General features: G+C 52.2%; 1 protein-coding gene across 9 annotated transcripts; it reads right to left on the bottom strand.

Moving 5' to 3' along the window:
• Positions 1-564: 564 nt before the first annotated feature.
• On the bottom strand, positions 565-20686 carry nos1 (nitric oxide synthase 1 (neuronal)). Of its 9 annotated transcripts, XR_009714487.1 has the most exons (31): positions 19783-20686; positions 16258-16351; positions 15566-15688; positions 13729-13874; positions 13236-13256; positions 12837-12999; positions 12555-12646; positions 11871-12012; positions 11338-11477; positions 10487-10661; positions 10320-10421; positions 9708-9902; positions 9552-9637; positions 9022-9166; positions 8779-8883; positions 8194-8252; positions 7983-8099; positions 7511-7630; positions 7251-7425; positions 6605-6743; positions 6337-6415; positions 5933-6126; positions 4507-4676; positions 3964-4174; positions 3764-3851; positions 3496-3617; positions 3173-3321; positions 2718-2912; positions 2514-2632; positions 2208-2319; positions 565-1441 (listed from the first exon to the last, which is right to left on the bottom strand). XR_009714487.1 is itself a non-coding variant. In XM_061279302.1 (30 exons), exons 1-30 carry the CDS (start codon positions 20439-20441, stop codon positions 2304-2306), a joined length of 4341 nt encoding a protein of 1446 aa, XP_061135286.1. In that variant the 5' UTR covers positions 20442-20686; the 3' UTR covers positions 565-2303. The 9 variants fall into 9 exon arrangements, 8 of the variants coding, with proteins under 8 accessions (XP_061135286.1, XP_061135290.1, XP_061135291.1 ...); XM_061279302.1 differs by having other exon boundaries at positions 565-2319; XM_061279306.1 differs by lacking the exon at positions 19783-20686 and adding an exon at positions 16655-16936 and having other exon boundaries at positions 565-2319.
• Positions 20687-21825: the final 1139 nt, after the last annotated feature.

The following is a 21825-nucleotide window of genomic DNA, read 5'->3' as shown; positions in this document are numbered from 1 at the left end:
GATGAACAGGAGCATGGAGATGAGAGAGATAATGATGTGGAGGGCGATGATGATGAATATGATGATGACTAAGTTGAAGGAGATGATGATGTGTGATCTGGTTCAGTTAGTAGAGTGTAAAAAGCCAAATATAAATAATCAGATCAAGACCCACACGCGCACGGCGTGGTGATCGGTGACATCACACATCGTGACGCGTCATTGCGGCATCAAAAGACTCCGATTTCTTTATCGGGCTGGGCTGCACGTCAGCTGAGCGTTTTCGATGCCGTTCGGTTGACAAAGACCGGAACCGGGACGGAATTCTCAGAGACCAGGATTGCGCCCGCCTTAGTTTTTTTTTCCTTCTTTGAGGTTTATGGGGCTCGCACGTGTCCTTGAGCTTTTACTACAGGATATTTGGTTCCTCTAAAAGTCTCGAGCGGCATGTGTGTCATCAGTTCTGCCGGCCGTTTTCGTTTTGCAGCTGAAAGAGGACTTTTGTCACTTTCTATAGGCAGCTCCGCTGAAAAAAACCAAATCAGGCTCTTTTGAAGACAAAAGAAGCACAAAGGAGCCTCATGGTACTTTGTACATGTTTGACTTTATTTCAGTCCTTGCAGCGTCAAATGGAGTTCAAAGAACAGAGGCCACAGAGAGACAAACGCAAACCAAAAGCCGAGGCGACCATCTCGGCGGCAGCGGCAAAACGCAAAAAAAGCAGAGAAGGCCGCCGCCACCGCCGCCAGACAGAGTCACCCCACACAGCACTGCTACGGACTCTTAGAATGAATACACAAGACACAAGACCACCATGCACTGAGCCTCGTTAGCCGGGAAGAGAGGGCAGACCCTTTCTAGGATGCGCTATCGTGCTTAATTACATATTCAAAAGACATCCTTACAAAAGATCCATGTGCTATATATATATATATAAAGCGTAGTGGTTTTCCTGCTGCACGATTTACATCAGCGACTTCACACGAGACACACGTTGGTTTGTACACAAACACGGCAATGTGCCACGTTGGGAATTGGCACACAATTTGAGTCCGATTTGCGCGGGCTTCTTTCCTCGAAGGTTAGTTGTGTAGAGCCCAAAATAGAAAGCGAGACCACCAGAGCAGCCTTTTTCTTCCCAAATTTGGCAAAATATGCTTTTAAGCTAATTGTGATCAGCGCAAAAAAGAGCAGGCCAACCAAGTTAAAATGTCACAATTGCGAGAATACAATGGCCAGTTTTGTGTTGCTTTGAGTATATGAGTTTGTATATTGGAGAGCAAAAAGTAAAAATCATTTTAGATCTTATTATAAACGTAGACAAATAAAATACAATTTCTCAAGCCCAAGAGTAACGAGAATGAAGTTGCAATATTCCAATTCAAAGCATTCCTGGCTTTCCCCCCCAGATGAAGTCCAGATTAAAAGATGGAGGATAAAAGTTCTGTTTTGCGGACCAAGTCTGAAAAAAAAAAAAAACGTATTTGGGGGGAAATCATGCTGAAATAAGATTAAAATCGCAATATTACACGCCACAAAAAGTCAACATATTTAAGTAAATTGGGTGAAAGTTAAATTTTTCAACCGAACAAATCATGAATTAAGAATGTTTAGAAGGGGGGAAAAAAAAGTTGCAAATATTCAGGAATAAAGTTGTACCACTGAGGAAAAAGAACCAAACGTTTATTAAAGTGTTCATTAAAGAGGTCAATGTTTGAAGAATAAAATGTCGAGCGTATTTTCGATGACGCGTTTGTTAGCTGGGCCGTATCGGTTGTCGCTCACGCCGCTTTGTCGTTCATACAAGTCTTTCCATTTTCAATGACACATTTGTGTCACTCATGCTTTTTTTTCTCAGTGAAAAAAAAAGCATTTTGATTTTTTTTCTGATGGTGTATAAAAAAAAAAAAAAAGCAAACAAAACAAAAACAGCATTTGGATCTGTTTTGAGGACACGACGCGTTGGTCTGAGTTGGGGCAGTTGTCACCCGTCATTAAAGTTTCAACGCGTGCGGCCGTCATGCGCTGTGCAAACACCCAAAAGGGGAAAAAAAAAAAAAAAAAAACCAGCAGCATTTGTCTTTTGCGCTGGGGCACACAAACATACACGCGACAAGTCAATCTTCTTGTCTCTTGCATGCTCGTAACCAACATCAACAACCAGTTAGCGCCCTCACAAGCCTCAAACCACAAGCGTGGTCCAAAAAAAAAAAAAAAAGCAGACATACGTAGCGATGATGAAGTCTTTTGCCCAGCTTTTCCTTCTCCTTTGAAAAATTGGCACAGTTTTGTGGAGCCGGTCCTGCTGCATCCTCGGCGGCAGCCTATGAGCAAAAAACCCTGCGAGGAGACGCAAAAGAAAAGGTTACGCTTTCATTCGCAAGGGAAAATGCTCTCTTCCGACCCGTAGCCATGGTGACACGCTTGTTTTGTTCACGTGGCGGCCAGAAGTGTGATTTTTCTTTGACGTATAAGTCAGCCCTGAGCAAATTGATGTCCAAAGAATGTCAAATGTGCATGTGTGCCCGACGTACTCGTCAGAGTCTTTCTTGCTCTCCTCAATGTAGGCGATGGACTCGGAGCGCAGTCGGTTGGTGACCTCGTATGTGCGCAGGGTGACTCCGAAGATGTCCTCGTGGTAGCGGTTCTCGTCCTGCCGACCCCGTCGGTGCAGGGTTAAGCTTTCGCTAGGCCCCTTTCTTTTCCACGGACAGCGACAAAGCGTACGAGCTCCTTACCCTCAGCTTGCTGATGAAGAAGCCGGCGTCCTCCAAGCTCATGTTCCCGTGCTGCTTGAGGATCTGCTGCACGGTTTTCAGCACGTCTCCCGCCATGGTGACGTCGCCGCACACGTAAATGTGGCCGCCCTCCTCGCGCAGGCACCGGTACACTCGCTCGGACAGCTGCTCGCGGAGGATGTCCTGCACGTATTTCTGCAGGGACACGACAAACTTACTGCAGTAACGTTTTGGTCCCGAGCGAGGGTCTGGTCGGAAGAGCAAGTTCAACAACCAAGAGAAGCCATGAGAAAGGAGCAATCCTGGGACAAGGTTTTCGTTTCCAGAAAAGGGTGGAGTTCTAAGAAGCTTCGACTCCCGACGGAACGGAGTCGTTAGTCCCAATTTAGGGAACTCCGACACGAGCGTTTTCCCATAGAGTCCAAAAAGGGGTTCTGTCACTTATCTCTGTGCACCTTTGGTTTGCCGGGCTCTCTGGAGTAGGCGGTGTAGAGCTCCTTGAAGACCTCCTTGTTCCTGGCCTGGACGGTCTCCTCCTTGTATATGTGGTCCATCTCGGACTGGCGACACCCAAACACCAGGATCATGGGCCACGCCTCCACGCCTGGATGGGCAACAAAAGGAAGTGCACTTGCAAGACCCCAAGAACATTGACCTAGTTCTGGCTAAGAAGCACAGTTTGAATGAAGATGTTGGATGCCGACGAGGCTCCTGCCTTGATTGGGTACCTTTGCGGCCTACGACGGGCGTGCTGCATTACACGGTTAAGTCGACTGACCTTTGTGTTGAAGGTCAAACATCCTCTGCTGCCAGAAGCTCCTGAAGGGGGCAATGCCCGTCCCAGGGCCCACCAGGATGCAGGGTGCTTGGTGGTCTTTGGGAAGCCGGAATAACGGGGCGCTAAGCGACAGAGATAGAGCAAGGTTGGGAAAAGCTAGAGAGGCACGGCTGGCACGCGGGAGGCACGTGGCAGGCACGCGCCAGGTTGGAAAAAGCTGGCCACACGCGAGGCCGGCGCCAGGTTGCCGAGGCGCCTCGGGCTGTACCTTCGCACGAAGCAAGGCACCACGTCGCCCTTTTCGATCCTGTTGAGCCACGACGAGCAAACTCCGTGGTGGATCGGGCCTTCTCCGTCTGGAAGGGATCATGAATGCGAGTCAACTTTTGCGGCGGCAAGCTGAACGCAGACGTCTGCTCTGGAAGTTGATGGACTTTTGATGCTCTTGCACAACGAGCGCGCGTTTACCTTTCGCCCGGTAGGAGACCACGGCGACGGTGAGGTGGATCTCGCCGGGGTGCAGGTCGGGCGAGGAGCTGATGGAGTAGTAGCGCGGCTGCAGCAGAGGCAGCTGGGTGAGCAGCAGCGTGGACGGCATCTGCACCGAAGGGAACTCGTCCAGGACCTCCACCAGGGTGGGCGTGTTCAACCACTTCCACTCCTCGTAGTCCTGCAGGCCCTGCACGGTAAAGCCAAAGGGCTCCATCCTGCGCTCATTGGACTGTCCATCATGGACTCCCCATGTCATGTTGCGGACACAAGCATCTTTTCTGGACAGTTCTGCCGCTTTTTTTGCGGGAGGCGCCGATGGGACGAGGACGCCAACGCGAACGGAAGCCTTCAGTGGACGCCAATGCAGTGACGCTGCATTGATTTCCATCGGGCTCAAGCGTAGCAGCAAGCAAGATGATGAACGCCGGGGACGATACCATTTGACGTATATGAAAAGAAACCCTGGTAGAAATCCAACACGCAGACGCACTAATGAGAAGCTCTTCTTTTGGACTTTACCTTACTGAGCACCTCCAGTCTCTTCTTGTGTTTGTCGTTGGTGGCCAGTGCGGCAAAGTGCTGCAGAAGGACGGGACTGGGCGGCGTGGTGATGTCCAGAAAGTACTGGAAGGCCTGGAAGATGGTGCAGGGCGGGATGCGACCGGCGCTGGTCCAGTTACTGATGACGCCTGCCGGCGATCAAGAAAGACGGAGCTTAGGAAAGCGCAAAGCTGGACCAAGGTGGAGCCATTGAGACATAAGTAGAGGGCAGGCGTCTTGCCGCTTCTCAAAGGCATCCATCCCAGCCACTTTTCAACCCATACAGAGACAAAAGTAGAGTGTTGACGCCTCGCCGCTTCTCAAAGGGATCCATCCCGGACATTTTATCAATCCTTACAAAAGACAACGCTGACACAATCATTTCGACTCGACTCGCTCTTGGCTTGCGACTGCGCAGAAGAGGAGCAAAACCAGACGCGCATGATCTGAAATGGATCACTCGATATCATGCTCGAATCCGACAAGTCAAGCGTAAAATTCTCTGCCGGCAGTCGTTCCGCCCATGTTAACTTTCCTGCAGTTGCAAGCCTCCCCATTTGGTCAACTTGGCTGCCCTTGAACGTAAACGAGCCAGTGCACCGCCGCCGCCGCCACAAAAGTGAGGCTCGGCCCGCTCGGGCTTCTTGTCATGTGTCGCCATGGTTACAAAGAGCCTCCTGTTATTCCTGTGCAGCACCCGAGTGTTTTTCTTTCTTTGAAGATTCTCAACAGTTATTGCATCTGCAGCGAACATGCCCCACCAGAGCGTAGGGCATCGTTTGGAATGGCGTTGCCCCCACTCGGCATAGCTGCAAACTGTGCCATAGCAGCACGACGGGCTGGGCTGAGCTCAAATGTGGCTGCAATGTCATGCGGGCTCACGCGGTGTCCTGTCAAACCGAGGTGAGAGACTTCTTCTGGCTTCTTGAGATGGTTTGGGGGGGGGGGGGGGTCTACGGGCGGGCGATGGGCATGCCTGGCATATTTCATGTTGCTAAGGGAAACTGGCTATGGGGCTTGAATTTTCTAAAATACAGCTCATGCATGGAAAGGCAAAAACGTTGCATTGATATGCTGCAAGGCTGCTTTCCCCTGACGGGCCAATTAATTCTTTGCCTCAAGAAAAACGAGAAAGTGCTCAAAGGTCAGAAATGGAAATGATAAGTGTTAAACCATGATACTGAACAGCAGTGGCGGTGGCAGCAGAAAGCAGCATGTGCAGGAGGATCAATTAAGTGCAGAATGTCAGGGAAATCACTGCAAATCGAGTGACCGTGTCACTTTTTGTGCACGCGCGCTCGCAATCAAACACGTCAAGCATGCAAACAAACACACATGCAAACACACGCACGCGCATGCACTCACACACACACGCATGCGGACAGAGATGCGGGTGGGCAGACACCTAGCGCGGTGTTCCTCTCCTCCAGGAACTCGACTTTGACAATCTGATTGACATCCGGCGCGTCCTCCAGTTTGTGGATGAGAGCGGTGACCAGGTCCTCGTGGTTCCCGGCAAAGACGCCCAGATGGTCGCCGGGGTGGTAGCTCAGCTTGTCGTGCTTGTTGGCGTCCAGCCGCACGAATATGGTGGAGCGGCTGCAAGCGCAAAGAACCAAGTGGTCAAGTTGATGTCACTGTCAATTTGGAGCGCAGTACCACATCGCGCCACAAGACCCCGACGGCCCCCGCCGCTCATGCAGCTTAGGCCCGTCAAGGAAATTGCACAGGGCGTGTTGGCGCGACGGATAAGACCATTTCAGGGAGCGGTGCGGCGCCAATTCAGTCACAGCGGAGCGGGACACTCACTTGGATTTGGGACTTTGGAGGTTTTGCGATTCCAGCATTTTGGCTCCGTAAACGGTCTTCTTGTGGATTGTAGACAGCGCTGGAGGGAGAAAAACCCCAAAACAATTGTCATTCTATCAGCGCAAAGAAAGCCTTGGCGTCCATTCGTTCTGGACGGATGCCCTCTAAAACACAGAGTAGCGGTAGCCTGTGCCAAATGTCACTGGCCGCTCTGAACGGCGGCAAGGCAGCGCCTTTGAAATTCAGCCAGTGAGACTTTTGTTTTTACCGTCAGTGAGAGCCGGCGCCTCGGCCGCGTAGGTCAAGCGGAACTTGCTCTTCTTCCAGCTCCGGTGGTTGCTGATGAGCGAGTCGTTGGCCTTCTCAATGTTGACGTCGTCGCCCACGCAGAAAACGTCGCAGGCAGCCTTGAGGCGGCAAAGATGGAGTCTCAGCAGAAGCGCCAGACGCAAACTCGCATCAGTCAGACACCCGTCCGGGGTCCGAGAATTGGCACAGAAGTTCACTTTTGGGTACGTTATTACTTGACGATTAATCTCTATTACCATTATTTATTTACCACTCTGCACTTTTTGCATTTACTTGTTACTCATGTGCAATGATCCCTCTTTCTGTACTGAAACCAGAATTTGAGAGCAATACCAAGTCGATGAATAAGGAGGAGTCTAAGTGAGAGGAAAATGAAGCGTCACATTTGCTTCGTGAGCCAGTCGTCGTTTTACTGTGCTACTCTTCTGGGCGGCACACTTTTAGACACGAGTGTGCTTTTAGGTGAAGAGAGAGCGAAAGAGCGAGAGAGATCTAGTGGGCTCAATCAGGGTGACAACAGGTTCCCGTTGGGCCACACGTTTGCTGTCGAGGCCAATCGTTTGTTCGTTTGTAAGCGCCTTTCATGGCGGTAACGTGAAAGGCACCTTGAAAACCTTCTTGGCCCAAGTTCTGAAGGACTCCTCTTGGCCACACAGCTCGTCGCCCTCCCCCATGCGGAGGATGCGCTCCCCACCGAGCTCCTCGAACAGCGTGTCCACGGCGTGGGCAAAGGCGCAGAAGTGTGGGTAGGCCCTGGATCCCAGCCCGAAGACTGAGAACCTGCAAGAACGCATGCACAGGAGACAGAGCGGGACAACGTCAGCCCAATGGCTAAAGCGAACCCCTGCCCGCACTTTTGCAATACTTGAGCGCTTTTCGTTCTTTCTTGGCAGGCGTGACGTTCGAATCTTTGCCGTGGTTGTTTCCGTCGCGCCGCGTTTCCGCCGCCGCAGCCGTCGGGAGCCCGTCGGGCGCCACGCGGCAGCTGCGTTTCACAAGCAGACGTTGCGTTCCGACGCTCGCTCCGTCATTCCCTTTGCTTGGTCCTTACCATTGCACTTTGACCGGCCGCCCGCCACAGTATCAATCAAAGGCTGATTTGCCTTCACCAAGTCCTGATTTGATTCAACATGCATTTGCCCGTCATCCTTTCCTACTTCCCATCTTTTGCCCCAACTACCACACCCCACACTTTTTTCAACCAAATGATCCTTTCCTGCTTTTCAACTATCCACCTGGCGGTCCAGTTAGTACCATCCAGTCATTCGTCAACCGTTCTTTTCCCATCCATCCATCCATCCATCCATCTATCCATCCATCCATCCATCCTGGCATACCTGACATTGGCAAGTGGGCCGGTGCTCTCAAAGTTTACTTTGGCTTCGGGCTCGTCGCTGGACGACTTCCTGGTGTCTGAGTAGGATGACACACTGTTGAAGCGAACTTTGTAGCTCCTGAGTAAATGGGGTGGGGGGAAGAGCTTAACTCCAGCCACCTCAGTTGATGTCCACAAAACTAGACAAAAATAAATGAGCGCCATCCACCCACTTTCGGTCTTCCGTGTTTGACGTCGGGTGTCGCATCTCCATCAAGGCGGCTCCGAATTTCTAAGACGACAAGCGAGCCGGTCAAAGACGCTCCGCTGTCCACAAACGCGGCCGGCGGCATCGTTGTAAGCAGAGGGTGGGGTGACTTAATCCATCCCGGGTGGCAACGGAAACCGCTAAACATCCAAAGTCGGCTTCCAATTGAGGTATTCATCCTCAGCTCTCTCAGAGTGCGGTTTTAAGCCACCGTCTGGCTCGAAGCCACCTTTTCAGCTTCAAATGAGCCGTGGGCGCTCTTAGCATAAGGTTGGCATTCCGAAGCCACGGAAAGGCGTCTCGAGACAGACAAAGGCTTTTATCAGTGGCTCGGCTTACACTTGGGCAAATTAGCCTTTGGAGCCATGCTTGGGCCGTTTTTCCAATCAGGATTTTGTAGATTCATCCATCGCTCGATAGATACTTGATTATTATTATTATAGCCTTTCAAATTGTGCTTTAGGAGCCTTTCAAAGTCAGGTTCTCCCTCCAAATGGGTGTCACCATTTGCCACCCGGGTGAGGGCGCGAGGGCAAGGAGGAAGCCCGACCTCCCCGTTCTCGGGCGGGTCTCCGTTGCCAAAGGTGCTGGTCACCACCAGCACCAGCGTCTCGTGCTCCAGGTCCACCACGTCGTAGTCATCCATGGACATGGCCTGCACGCCGCCGGGAAGGGAATCAAAGGAGACGCATCAAAGGTGAGAAGCCGCTTGGTATGCGCGAATGGCATGGCACGGCATGGCATGGTTGCGCCGCTCCTCTTTGGTGACCGGCCGGGGCACGAGCGTGCGTACCTTGGCATCAAAGGCGTGTTTGAAGATTTCGCACAGCGTCTTGGCGTAGTCCTGAGACTTGCCTGTCTCTGTGGCGAACAGGATGGTGGCCTTCACCCGCTTGGCCATGGCAGCGCCCATCAGCTTGGCTGAGAACTTGACCGCCCTGGGCACACAGGGTGGGCAAACGCTAACGCCTCGACCTGCATCGGCCCGCTCGCTCGCCAGTCTTGCTGGCCTGGCCGCAAATGCCGCACGCAGCTTTGTCGCAGTGGAGCAAATGAGCATTTGGCACGCAAAATCAAGATGGCGTCTGCCACCGTCAAATGTCTCCCAAGTGGCAACAAATTTGTTCATTGGCCAGCCAGCTGAGCTTGGACACCGCCCACTTCTTTTCCTTCACACCTGCCTTTTTGCCACAACCTCAGGACGCTTCGAATTGGGCGAGAAATGGCCGAGAACAAGCTCGACGTCCCTGCGACACTGTCCTTCAGCATTCTGACAGTGAGGCTGAGCGCTGGCTTCTTTTTCGGCGACGGGCGAGCACTCACTTGGCGAGCTTCTTGAAGCCGATGGCTCTCTTCTTGGTGGGCGTCCCGTTGACTCCTTTCCACACATGAGTGTGCCACGGGTCCACCTGCGGCATAGGCGGCGCACCTTAGAGGATGACCTTGGCCACGGTTACGAGCGCGGTTCTAGGGACCCACCTGGTACTCAAAAGAGGGCGTGAGGCGATAGTTGAGCATCTCCTGGTGGAAGACAGGCGTGATGCTGCCTGACATGGGCGGCACAATCCACACCCAGTCGCCCGGGCAGCCGCCTCGCACGCGGTACTCGTTCTCCATGTGCTTCATGAAGGACTCGGTGGCCGAGTGGTGGTCCACGATGGTCACTTTGCACACCTGAGCACCAACACATGCCTGAAAAATATACTCGCTCGCCTGCGAGCTGTCAGCACTCCGGGCGGAAATGTTTTGTCATTACGTTTTTTTCCTCGCCGCCACATTGTCGGCAGTAGTTCTCCGTCCGACTGCTTTGCCAATTTGTTTGATTCTGCCCGCCATTTGCTTTGGATGTAATTACACTGCCACCCACTATTTTGTCCGACACCGTCCATTTAAAAGAAGAAGAGTGAAACAATCTCTCTTCAATTCTGCTTTTGACGCAACTCGCTGAGGATTACCCGTGGACGTTCGATGGCTAAGTGATTCGTGCTGACACGGCATCAGACCAACGACAAGATCTAAGCTGCAGTATCGGCATCGTATCGAGAGCGAACAAGTTGTATCGGCACGTCCTTCGAAAAAAGGCAGCCGCACCTGAAAACTGTAGAGCACAGCGATGTTTATCTCCACCAGAGCTTGGTCTTTCCACAAGGACGACGTCTTCCTGGTGTCTAAGGACATCCTTTTGGCGACATCCTGCGGACGGATACAGCGGGAGTGACTAACGTACTGGGATCTGGTCGCAAAGGCCGAGACCCAACCTCCAGGATGTTGTAGCGGGAGCTGTCGCAGAAGTCCCTGACGCCGATCTCGGTTCCCATGTACCAGCCGCTGAAGGGGCAGCCGCTGAACTCCAGGCCTCCCACCTCCAGCAGCATGTTGGAGACTGCGGGCAGGCCGTACCACTTCAGTTCCAGCTCCCTGAACCACTCGTATCTGGACACAATGGCAGCGGCGTAAGCACAGGCAAACCTCCACTGAAGCGACATGGGAAAGAACCGACTCCACAATTAATGGACCGATGGTCGCGCTCAAGATCAGCTTCGGACTTGCCCAACACCAGAACTACAGAGACCACACAAGGATGAGTTGAGACTCCGACCACAAAGCCACAAACAATTGCAGATTGGGGCTGGTCATGGGCGCTCAGTTCAAGGACAAATAAAAAGTTTTCTAACATTTCACAATCATCCGTACTACGTCGGATGTCTCTGGGCCGCCAAAAAAACGGTTTCAATTGGACGCCCAATTGGCTTTAACGGATGAGCACTTCTACCTATTAGGCCGGGAAAAAAACAAAATGTAAAAACACTTCACTTGCCCGACTGTCAAAAGAGAGGCTGCAGCCAAAATAAGCATTAGCTGCAAATAAGCCACTTTTTGAACACCCCGAGCGCCTTGTCAGCCTCCACTGGGAGGGCGGCTGACTTCGACCGGCCGGCCAGCTGCCTGGCTGCTGTTGTTGTTGTTGTTGTTTCAAACGACAAGTCGCACGCGTGTGCATAGCATCCAAATTGTTGTCATCATGCTGTCCCCCCTCCCCCTCCTCCTCCTCAAAAGAAAGGACCCCTGGTATCAAGGAGCACGGTGTTAATTTTTGGGTGCGACTCACTTGGGGTGCGTGATGGGCACCTCCAGGACCAGGTCTTCGGGTAGTTCAAATAGCTCGGGGTCATTGCCGTTGGCCTGCAGCAGGAGAGGCAACACGTCGAAGCGACCCTTGGGTGCTTTCCAGCCCAGCTGCATGCAAATCTGACCAGCGGGAGTGGGGTGGGTGGGGACACAGAACACGTCATTCACTGCTGGCTCGCCACCAAGTATCTTGGAATACATCAAATAAACTCAATCTCCAAAAAATGGAACAAATGAAGATAAAGATAAAAAAGGAGAGCTCTTAATAATAATAAAAAAAAAAGTGAAACTATAATTTGACATTTATAAATGTACGCAAACGAGCAAGAGTAGAAAGCAAATTTGTCCTTTGTTTTTGTCAATTTCTTGCACGATTATGCCAAGTGTAATCATTTCAATATTACTGTGGTCGGACAAGAGAAGAAAGGTCAGCGCTTTGACAATTGTAATTTATCACAATTGCACACACACGCACACGCGCGCACACACACACACACACACACGCACACACACCTCTGTGAATTCCACGTTGGCAGGGTCTCCCAGGATGCTCCCGTCGGGCTGCTTGTAGCCAGCGTAGCGGATGAGCTGAGAGTTCCACACGCGGTAGTCGTGTTTTCCGTCCGTCCTTTGTGGAAAGATGGTAATGGCCGACCTGTGATGACCAAAAAAAAAAAAAAGTCACTCAAACGGGCTGCCCTTGTCCGCATGTGTTCAGGCAGCAGTTGCTTGAAGCTTTACAATTGCCATGCGATGCCCATTTCTGCTCGCTCGCATCAAGCTAGAAGATTTTGGTTATTGGCTGAACGGTTTAAAGTTCAAATGTCCACTGTTAAATTTCCTTTTGTTGAATTTGCTGGGTTTGTCCGTCTAGGCTAATTTCCGTTTGCCGGTCTATGGCTTTGGTATAATAGTTAGCATTAAGCTCGTGGATTTTCTCACGTGAGAACATTTTTGGATGTCTAACGTCTCTTGTTTTCTGTGTGTCGCTTGTTTCATTTTTGCTACTTCTGTTACTTTCAGGCTAGCGTCAAGCTAGCAGAGCAGACGTTGGATTTTGGCCTTCAACTATTCAAGGAGGGATTCCCGCGTTGACTAACAAGAGCGACGTCGTCGAGCCGAGATGGAGTGTCGAGTCGGTGACGGACGAGGGCGGGGCAGATATTTGATGGGCTTTCTTGTGTTTGTCTTGCTTACCTGAGGTTGCCCTTGTTGGTGGCGTACTTGATGTGGTTACAAATATAGTTGTACATTCCATGAGCTGTTGTGCAGTCCCTCGCGTCAAAAACCTGCCGACAAACAAATCAACAACTGGGAAAAAACAACAAAGCGACAGTGTACGTCGGATGGGAAAGATGAACTTGAGCACCTTTGGATGCAAGCGATTTAGCTTCCTAATTCCGAAGGCGGGCAACTTGGAAGGACACCCGCCCCCTGAGGAAGGCATGGCCAAAAGTTTGGAAGCTAAAGGCCACTCACCTGCAGTTTGGACCACTGGATCCTGCCCACGCAACGGGCGGCGTTCCTCCAGGCGTGCTTGGCTCCATAGATGAGCTCCGTATCTTTGAGCTGGTACGTCCCCGAGGCCTCGATCTCCTTGGTCACCTCCTCCAACCGGTCCGCGTGAGCCTTGGAACTGTACCTGCGTGCAAAGCCGAAAAAGAGCGGCTTCAAAAGCGGCACGGCTATTTCATCGAAACAATCGGCTGATCATCCATCTTTTTAAGGGCGGACGGCAAACAAAAGAGAACAATTTTTTTGTGGTTTCAAAGCCTCTCCCATCAGTGATAACCCCCAACTTGATTTGATTAAAAAGACCAACAAAAGTGAATCGGGGAAACATGCAAATTACTTGTGGACAGAGCGGCACGGACTTACTCGTCTTTGCCCTTGGAGGACCTAAAAAGTCAACGAGACAGTCAACAAAACATTCCGTCATGAAAACCGTCGTTCTTGCATTCACACTGCTGCCAAATTGGGATCGGATCTGCTGGATTCAACCATGATGTCAATGATGACGCAAAATGCCTTTGCTTGCCAATCGGCCGCAACGGCGCCGTTTGTGCCTACAACAAGGGACTGCGACGCCAAAAGGCCAACCAGCGGGGCGGCGCCGGCAGCTAGTGGGCAAGATTGGAAGAGCCGGACCTCGGCTCGCGAGCCTCAGCCTGCATCCGGCGGGTGAGATCGGAAGAGCCAGACCTCGGCCCACGAGCCAGCGGGCCGAACGCAGCGGGCCACTCCGTTGCTACCTTTGAGCGGCCGGACAGCCAAGCGGCAGTCAACCAAAAGGCGTCACCGCCTCCTTTCTTCTGAGCCAAGTCTTTCTTCTTGATCCATTTTCCTAGCGCGCGCGGGGGCTGCGACTTGCCTTTTGATGGAGGTGTAGTACTGGTCGATGAAGTCTGTGGCCAGGGTGACGAGCTCCTCTCTGGGCCGCACTTCTTCCGGCTTGCGAGCGTGCAGGTTGGGCGTCATGACGGAGCCCTGGCACACGTTCTCACCGCAAGTGGGCATCTAAAAAAACAAGGGCAAAAAGCAGACGGGGTCACCGGCCCGTCGTCCCCAAAGCCACGGCAATTCCCATCGACAACCAGAAGCCACATTTTGTGCCAATGAATGCAAACGAACCCAATTTCTTGGCGCAGAGTGAGACTAGCGGAACTTCTTCTCTAATCCAGTCAAAGGATTTTTCTATCCCCATAATGAAGCCCATCGAGCCCAACACGCCGAAGGACAGACTAATACCTTGTCGTGCCATGGAATATCCGTCCGAGACGAGGAAGAGGAGGAAATCATGCAGAGGAACGCGCTGCGGCACTCCGATGATTTCAACGTCTGCCATCGTCGAGGTTCGTCACGCCAAATCGCGACGCTGCCGTGTCATTTCGCGCTTCCGAAGCGGCGGCCAAAATAAACGCCACGAGAGAACGAGGCTAAATGGCCTTAAGTGTGAACGCACTCGCCTTTTGCAACGCTGCACAACACAGGACAAAAATGTTCCCTCCTTCCTTTTATCAGGAGCCTATCAGCCAAAACCACCGTTTGAGGCAGAGCAGAGGCGAGAAGCTAACAAAAGCCACACTAACAAGCGTCAGCACAGACGCATTTAGTTTGTTATTTTTGGAGGCCGCAATCTCCACTCTGCTCGCTCGATCGGTCATGGGCGCACATTTAGCGGCCGCGGTTGAGTGTTTCACACGCTCTTTTGTGACGTGCGCATCGACGGGATTTGCGGCGGGCCTTTATGTTATAAGTCATGCGCACATGCGAGTGTTTCTTGTGCATGTTTGGGGGTCCATAGTTTGGCTGCATCTTCTGCTTGATCCTTGGCCACGAGGGCAAAAAAAGCGCACACGTACTCTGTCGGAGTGCCTCACCTTCCGCTGCCACATAATTGAGCGGGCGGGGCGAGCTTCCCCATCCGACTTTTTTCTTCTCCTGTGCTCAAAAGCCGAACTGATATCAAATCCAAAGGGACGCAAAAAACACTTCGACCTATATCGTTGCCGGCGGCTGCATTGCGGTGATGTCGAGAAAGTTGAAAGCGGAGAACCGTCGGCTAAAAATAAGAGGATCTGCGGCATTACAGGCGGAAGGGAGATTAGCGTGGGGCGAGCGAGGAGAGGACGGTGGCATGATGAGAAACAGATGAGAAAAGGGATAAGCGCTCCTCCAAAATAAAAGCAAAATGAGGCCTGAGCCTTTCGCAAGCCGAAAACGCTCGCGGATCAAGTGCGCTACGCGAAGAATGCGGCTCGTTCGCCACTTGTCATTGCATTAGCCTGTCGCGCAGCGGCTCCATATGGCGACTTCCCGGTTGCCTGGCAACTGCCGCCAACTGTCAATAGTCGAGCTCGTCGCCACTCTCCCTCGCGCTGCTGAAAAGCGCTCACGACGCTTTTGCAAAGTTTGCGCTACGAGAGGGTCTCAAAGCAGATTTTCCTGGCAATGCAGCGGCTCTATGCCTATCGCTTTCTGTCACAGTCCAGTGCCCTCGCCACTTTCTCCTGGCTGAGAACCCGCTTCAATCTCCTCTGGGCAGCTTTGTGTACGCTTAAGTTTGTGTCATCCGTTGTGGTAAATGATTACCTTGACCATCCCGTTGAATCAGCACCATCGTAAGTGCGGATGGAAAGGCGTTGCTGCACGTGTGTGCGCTTTGGGCCTCCATCTCGGGTGCATGCATGCGTGAAAGCGGGCCTCACCTTGCTGGCGCCCTGATGGAGCGTGTCGTTCAAGATGCTTCCACTCTCCCAGTTCTTGATCTTGAGGAAGCGGGGGCACTTGGAGGGGCTTCCGTTGTGCAGCGTCTTGCCCTGGCCAGGTCCCTGGAAGCAGACATCCTGATCAATTCTGCTTTTAATGTCTACAGACAGCGAGGGCAGGGCTGCAGGCTCCTTTTAGGATGACGAGGCGGACCCTCAATTCAACAGACCCAAACTGGTGTCCAGTCTACTACTCATGATGCCACTCTGTCAAATTTGGGTGCAATTCACCACCGTGCCAGTAAATGGCGCTGTGATGCCAAGACTGAAAACGTTTGCCTGCACTGTGTCACGTTTGAGCGAATGAAACGCCAAGTGACGCAAATTGCTGCTGAGTGTTAACGCCACGGACACACGCGCATGCACGCACGTGCAGATTAGGACACCATCGGCGTAATCCGGATTTAACTTTGCCGTGGCGGCAAAAGGCTGGTCGCCCGGAAGGATCGCAAAGGCCTTGCACTGACGGCTGGTTGGATTTCATTTCCTTTTTTCAGAGAAAGCACAAATTTGCCAGCTCACTTTATCAAAGCAATTCACTTGCGCTTGGAGTGCAGAGTCCAAGACCCAACATGCACCCATAAAACTTAAAAATGGGTTAAAAATGGGACCGCCCAGGAAGTTGGGTGTACCTGCTCGGCCTCGATGTCGTGCAGCATCACCGGCATGTTGTCTCGTCTTCTGTTGTTTTCAGATGAAAGGTGTGGTGAAGTTGCGTTTCCCACGCTGATGTCACAGCAACAGGCGCCAAGGGGCGGGGTGGGGAAGAGATCACACAAAAAACATTTCTGGGTAAACATGACTTCATCGCAAGCTTTTGATCGATGCATTTGTTCCCTTGCATCCATTGTGTTCGCATTTTACACGACAATAGAGTTTTCAGCAAAACGTCCTAGAGCACCTTTTTTTTTTTTTTTGCAGGAGCCCTCGACGCGTCCGGCGAATTTCCCCTTGTCCAGCCAAAGTTGTCTATGGGCTGAGTTTTGGAAAATCTGCTGAGGGTTATTCCCTGCGCAAGTTCCAGCTAACCTGGCCGCCTGCCTTGCTGTGCGTCCCTTAGGCTTGGTTTCTTCACACAGAGAAGGCAGCAGCAATAGGCCAGACTTGGCGCTTACCCGAAGAGCTGCAAAGCAGCGAGCGTTTTTGGCAGTCTCGTTCGTCTCCTCAGTGGTGTCCCTCGCACGCATCTTAAATAGTGTCCCGGAGCTAAACGAGGTGTGGTCTATCTGTGCGAGAGTGGATGTGCTGGCTTCCAGCATTTAACTGGCTGCTGATGATTTCGGGAGTGGTGTGACATTTGACGTCCGTCAAGCAAACTGGTTCTTCAAAGCTTCACACAATCATGACTTACCCCGCCCGCACCACCGCTGTAATCAAGTCTAATGTTATTTCAACCAGGCTGCATCACGGAAATGTCCCGCGATCTTACACGCATCCTCCGGATCGTTGAGAAGGAGCGGCAGATGTGTGAGCGAGGGATGGCGAGTGGGCGGCCCAAAACACAACATCAAAGTGTTCCCCAATGTTCGCTGGAGTAGCTCCCATGATGTCACAAGCAAGAATGTCGCCCAACACCTGACCGGCTCAGCCCCAAGCTTTCCCAAGGTGGGAGCCCTCTGTGAGCCCACAGCGCTTTGCATTCTTGCACAAATTACGCGCTTAGGCGCCCACCGCGAGACACGCAACATTCCTCGCTCAGTGATGATGACGTCAATGTTCTGTCCGTTGGCCGCTCTAAACTGTGGCTGGGACACATTTGGATTAGGTATCTCTTTCAATTTCATTGTGAGCTGGCATTTCGGTTTGTGCCAACTCCCTCTTCGGAGCAAATCGTGGCATGTGGTAGAGCCACCCCGACCGGAATGCAGCCAGCCGTTGGGCCGAATCGACACGGGAAGCTCTACCCGTTCCCCCTCACCGCCTTGAGTTGGACCATGTGAACGTTCCAATTGTTGCACTGCTCTTTGCACAGTTCCTAAATAAGAAGCAAACACAACAGATGTGCACATTTGGGGCAGGCCTGAACACCTCCAAGGAAGTCAGTCCACTGCCAAGCGATTTTGTGACTCTTCTGGTTTCTCAATTGTTACGCGATAAGGGACCGATTATGCTAAGTGCCGCCAATATTGGCCAATCAACATTCCGCGGTACTTTCTGTGGCGGCTGTGGCTCAGGCAGTAGAGTGGGTCATTTAGTAACCGAAGGGGTTGTCGGTTCAATCCCAGCTCTGTCACATGTCGTTGTGTCCTTGGGCAAGACACTTCACACCCCTTGCCTCCAGGTTGCCATTGTAAATGAGAAAGTGTTCTCAATTGGCTTACCTGGTAAAACACTAAATGAATAAAAATAATTTCACTTTCGGCTGAAAAAAGATTTGTCCTCAACCGTCTCCGGTGACAGCGTTTTGGTTTCTCCATGGTACTGGTCAAAGCACTGTGTGGACTGACACACGGCCACAAGGAAACAAGTGCACGCCTGCCGCAACTTTTCATGTTTGTTTGGCATGACGTGACACGGGAAAGATCAAATACAGCAGCATGCAAATAAAAAAGGAGAGTGTGTGGTTTTGCTGGGAATACACAAACCTGGCAAAAAGGCTTGCGTGCCGAGTCAAAGTAGACCCTGGTTGAGGCCTTTGTGCAAACGGCGCACTCGGCACAGGCCGCCCGGCAGATATCGTCCAAAGCGGGATGTCTCTCTTGCACAAGCGCCAAACCATGACAAGGCCATACAAAAGGGAATTTCCAAGCCAAGAGCAAGTTCTGGTGGGGGTGGGACAGTGACTCTGTAGACCTTGATTTTTGAGCAGCAAAAGCAATTGTCATTTGTGCAGCCCAAAACTCCCCACGCTGAAGGTGTGAAACCATGACAACTGTAACTGGAATTCCATGCTTGACACAAGGAGAGAATATTCAAAACATTTGAAGGTGCAATTTGCGACGCAAAGGGGCAAGAATTTGGGCCGCTCGGAATTAGGAGTTAGGTAGTCATTAGCGTAGGCTGGCTGCTTGCGCAACAATTAGCAGGTGAGTGGATCCTCAGCATTTAGAGTTGCCACGCGCTGGCCGTCACTGAAACGCAACCAGAGTTGAAGCGGTGCACTTGGTCACACTGCATGCTCGTTGAGCTGCCGAAAGCAAACAGAGGCCAAGCTATTACGAAACGCCAAACGGGTTAGCCCTCATTTCCGTCCATTTGCGTGACAAGGTAGTCTGCTGCAAAGATGCTTGGATCTGGATGCTGTCCAATTCCTTTTGGGAGTGTTTCGCGAGCTTTTCAATAAAAACAAAGATTTTGCAAGAAAACCAGAAAGATCGGGCACGGCCGTCCGACACTCGGCGCGCCTCTGAAAAGGCTAGATTGATTGAAAAGCTTTGAATGGCCGGCACGCTGCCGTAATTTTTTATGGTCGATGCATCGATCATTACGCAGTCCTAATGGCCCTCTGAGACAAAAGCACCAGGACAGCAAGCATATTTCTCCTTCAAATCTATTTTGGACATTTTCATCTGCCTTCCGCATGGTGTCAGTGGGGTGCAGAATCCCAACTTCAAGTGCTGAGAGCCTCCTTCCATGTTTCTGCAGCAACTTCGAGCATTCCGACTCCAAATGGGTCAGCTCGGTCAGGACATCTTGGCAACGACGGCTGCATGTCCAACATTCGCCCCAGAGGACATCAACCACCTCCTTCCGCATTTTGGCGCGGATGCAAAACACTCCGACGTCACCCCCTTGGGCTCATTCAGGCATTGGCGGTGCTAGGGAAGGGGACCGCCAGGGTCATTTGCCACCCCCCTCACCGTGGTGCCGAGCCAGTCAATCAACTTTTTTTTTTTCTACAAATTCTTTCCACATTTCTGGAGAGAACGTGTTGTGAATGACGAGCAGCGTTTTCAGATGAATTGAAGTGATCAAGTTAGTGATTGTTACAAAAAAATGGTGGAGCCCCTGAGACAGCCTTGGCCACCCAGCTGGTGCAAGGATCAAAGTCTAGCTCCGCTACTGCATTTGGGGCATCGACATGCGTATTAGTCACCTTCAGAAAATTGTCCTCAACAAATTCAGGACCACCACTGGCGTCGACTGCATGGAGCTTCTCCACCCGCAACTTTCTATCTTACTCGTCTTGAAAGATTTTGAGCAAAGGCCGGACTTACCAGGCCACTTGAATGGCGGCGTCCCTGCGCCCGGCGTTCCTCTGGCCCTCGCCGTTCAGCTCCTTCTTGGCACTGCGGATGAGGCGCAGCACGGGCTCAATCTCCTTCAGCAGCTCGTTGTTTTCCTCCAGCCCGTTGCAGAAGAGCCCACCGCCGCCCCGGCCCCCCTCCCTCGTCAGCAGCGGATCCTGGGCCGCCAGGAGCGTGATGGATGGCGATGAGAGGTTCTCAATGGCCCTCAGCTGGGGCGAGCAATTCTTGTAGGATTTGGAGGGCGGGACTGCAGGGCGGGTGACCCGCACGGTGCGGGGGCGCCCGTCGCCCGACAGGGTGGTCTCCAGGTGGGTGGTGAAGCCCTGGGGCCCACGCAGGATGAGCACGGCATGGCTCTCGGGCGACACGTTCTTCAGCGTCTCCAGGGCTCGCTCGTAGCTCAGCTCCACCAGGGGCTTGTTGTTGACGGCCAGCACGATGTCGCCCACCTGCACCAGGCCGCACTCCTCAGCCGCACCGCCCCGGATCAGGTCCGACACGATGACTGGCGGTTTGGAGACCCTCTGCTTGACCAGGAAACCTAGGCCGCCCACTTTCCTCTTGAAGAGGCGCACCGAGATGATGTTGGGCTGCAGCTGGCACACACTGGCCTCCCACTCCTGCATGGCGTTCGCGTCTGCGTTGGCGTGCGCGGGAACCTTCGTGCTCGCCTCCGTCCCTGACGAGTCGCTACAGAGCAAAAAGGACAAAACACATTGGATTCACTTCCCAGGGAGCCGGCGCCTTTCTTTCTTCCAATGTCCGTGAAGGCACCGATGCCAATTGAACGACCGACGTGTCCTTCGAGGACCGGTTGGCTCCGTTTCACCCAATTTTTGTCAGTTTGAGTTCAATGAGTTGTTGGAATGCTCAGGAGCTCTGGGGGAAAAAAAACTGAAACTCGCTTTTGTGAGACTGCTTACTCCCCGCTGGCTCCTGCCAGCCTTTGCTGGAAATCTCGATTTGTAAATTGTAGAATCGTTGAACAAACAATTATTGAGCTCAAGGGTGTCAAACCGGTTTTTGTTGCTCAGAGGCCCGTCGACTGAAAAACCCAACTGATAACATCACAGAAGCAGAAATAAAATAATATCAATGGGTAGCCCTATGAATTGTTTGTTCAACTATTTTTCCATTTCATTCAAAGCGGGATCCCCCAAAAAATCTCATCCCAGTATTGTTGAGTGAAGACAGAAGGCAAGAAACGCGACGTCGACGCAGGTGATTTGCCTCGGGGGGCCACGGAAAATGATGTCTGGCCTCGGGGTCTTGCGTTTGACACCTGAGGGCCTCTGATTTCTTAACAACCACGCGTTTGCCTCGGGGCCTTGAGTTTGACACCTGTGGGCTTCTGATTTTCAAAAAAAAACAAAAGTCACGAGTTGGCAGGCGGCCGTCGCACCTTCAAATGGGTTCACGGTCGTAATGGCCCTAGCAGGGCAAACGTAATCATAGTCAAGTGGCAGAGGCCAAACATCAAGTTGTCAAGTGCGTTTAAGACTTAAAAGGTAAAGGCCCAATGATTGTCTCACACACACACACGCGTGGGTGTGGTGAAATTTGTCTGCATTTAACCCCCTATGGAAGCCACGAATGAGCCAACCTGAGGGAGGCCCAACGGAGAGGCGCGCCCCGAGGCATGGGAATGGCCGTGGTCTTTGGGTGTGGCTTCCACTCATGCCAGATTCCTTGCCCCGGCTTCACGACAGCACAGAAGCTCGCCCCCTCTGCCCCTCCCACGCGCGCGCACATAAGCATGCGCCCACGGGGTGCCGAACCTCGGGGAGAGACGCCCTACTCGAAATTTGCATATCGCTATGCAAATAAGCAGCACCGTGGACGCAGCAACAAGAAAGGTTCTTTGCCTCATTTCTTTCAGAGGCATTTGAAGTCACCTCGCACCTCCCCGTAACCGCGAAAATCAGCGTCGGCCTCCGGCTCGTCTTTTGCCAGGTTCATCTTCTGTCGCGGTGCTTTGGGAAACGGCGGCGGCACGTTGAGGATTTTGGA

This window comes from Syngnathus typhle, linkage group LG5 (assembly GCF_033458585.1).
Source record: "Syngnathus typhle isolate RoL2023-S1 ecotype Sweden linkage group LG5, RoL_Styp_1.0, whole genome shotgun sequence".
NCBI lineage: Eukaryota > Metazoa > Chordata > Actinopteri > Syngnathiformes > Syngnathidae > Syngnathus > Syngnathus typhle.
Note: the sequence above shows the minus strand (reverse complement) of the source record. Positions and strands in the feature narration are given on the sequence as shown.

Bases quoted from the DNA above. Each gene is read 5' to 3' on its own strand.
- nos1 (XM_061279302.1), bottom strand. From the start codon at position 20,441: ATGCAGGAGTGGGAGGCCAGTGTGTGCCAGCTGCAGCCCAACATCATC. The intron at 15,689-16,257 runs GTACACCCAACT...GTCTGCTTCCAG, and splicing joins ACGACATCGAGGCCGAGCAG to GGACCTGGCCAGGGCAAGAC. The intron at 6,744-7,250 runs GTGCCTTTCACG...TGCCGCCTCAAG, and splicing joins GGGCCAAGAAGGTTTTCAAG to GCTGCCTGCGACGTTTTCTG.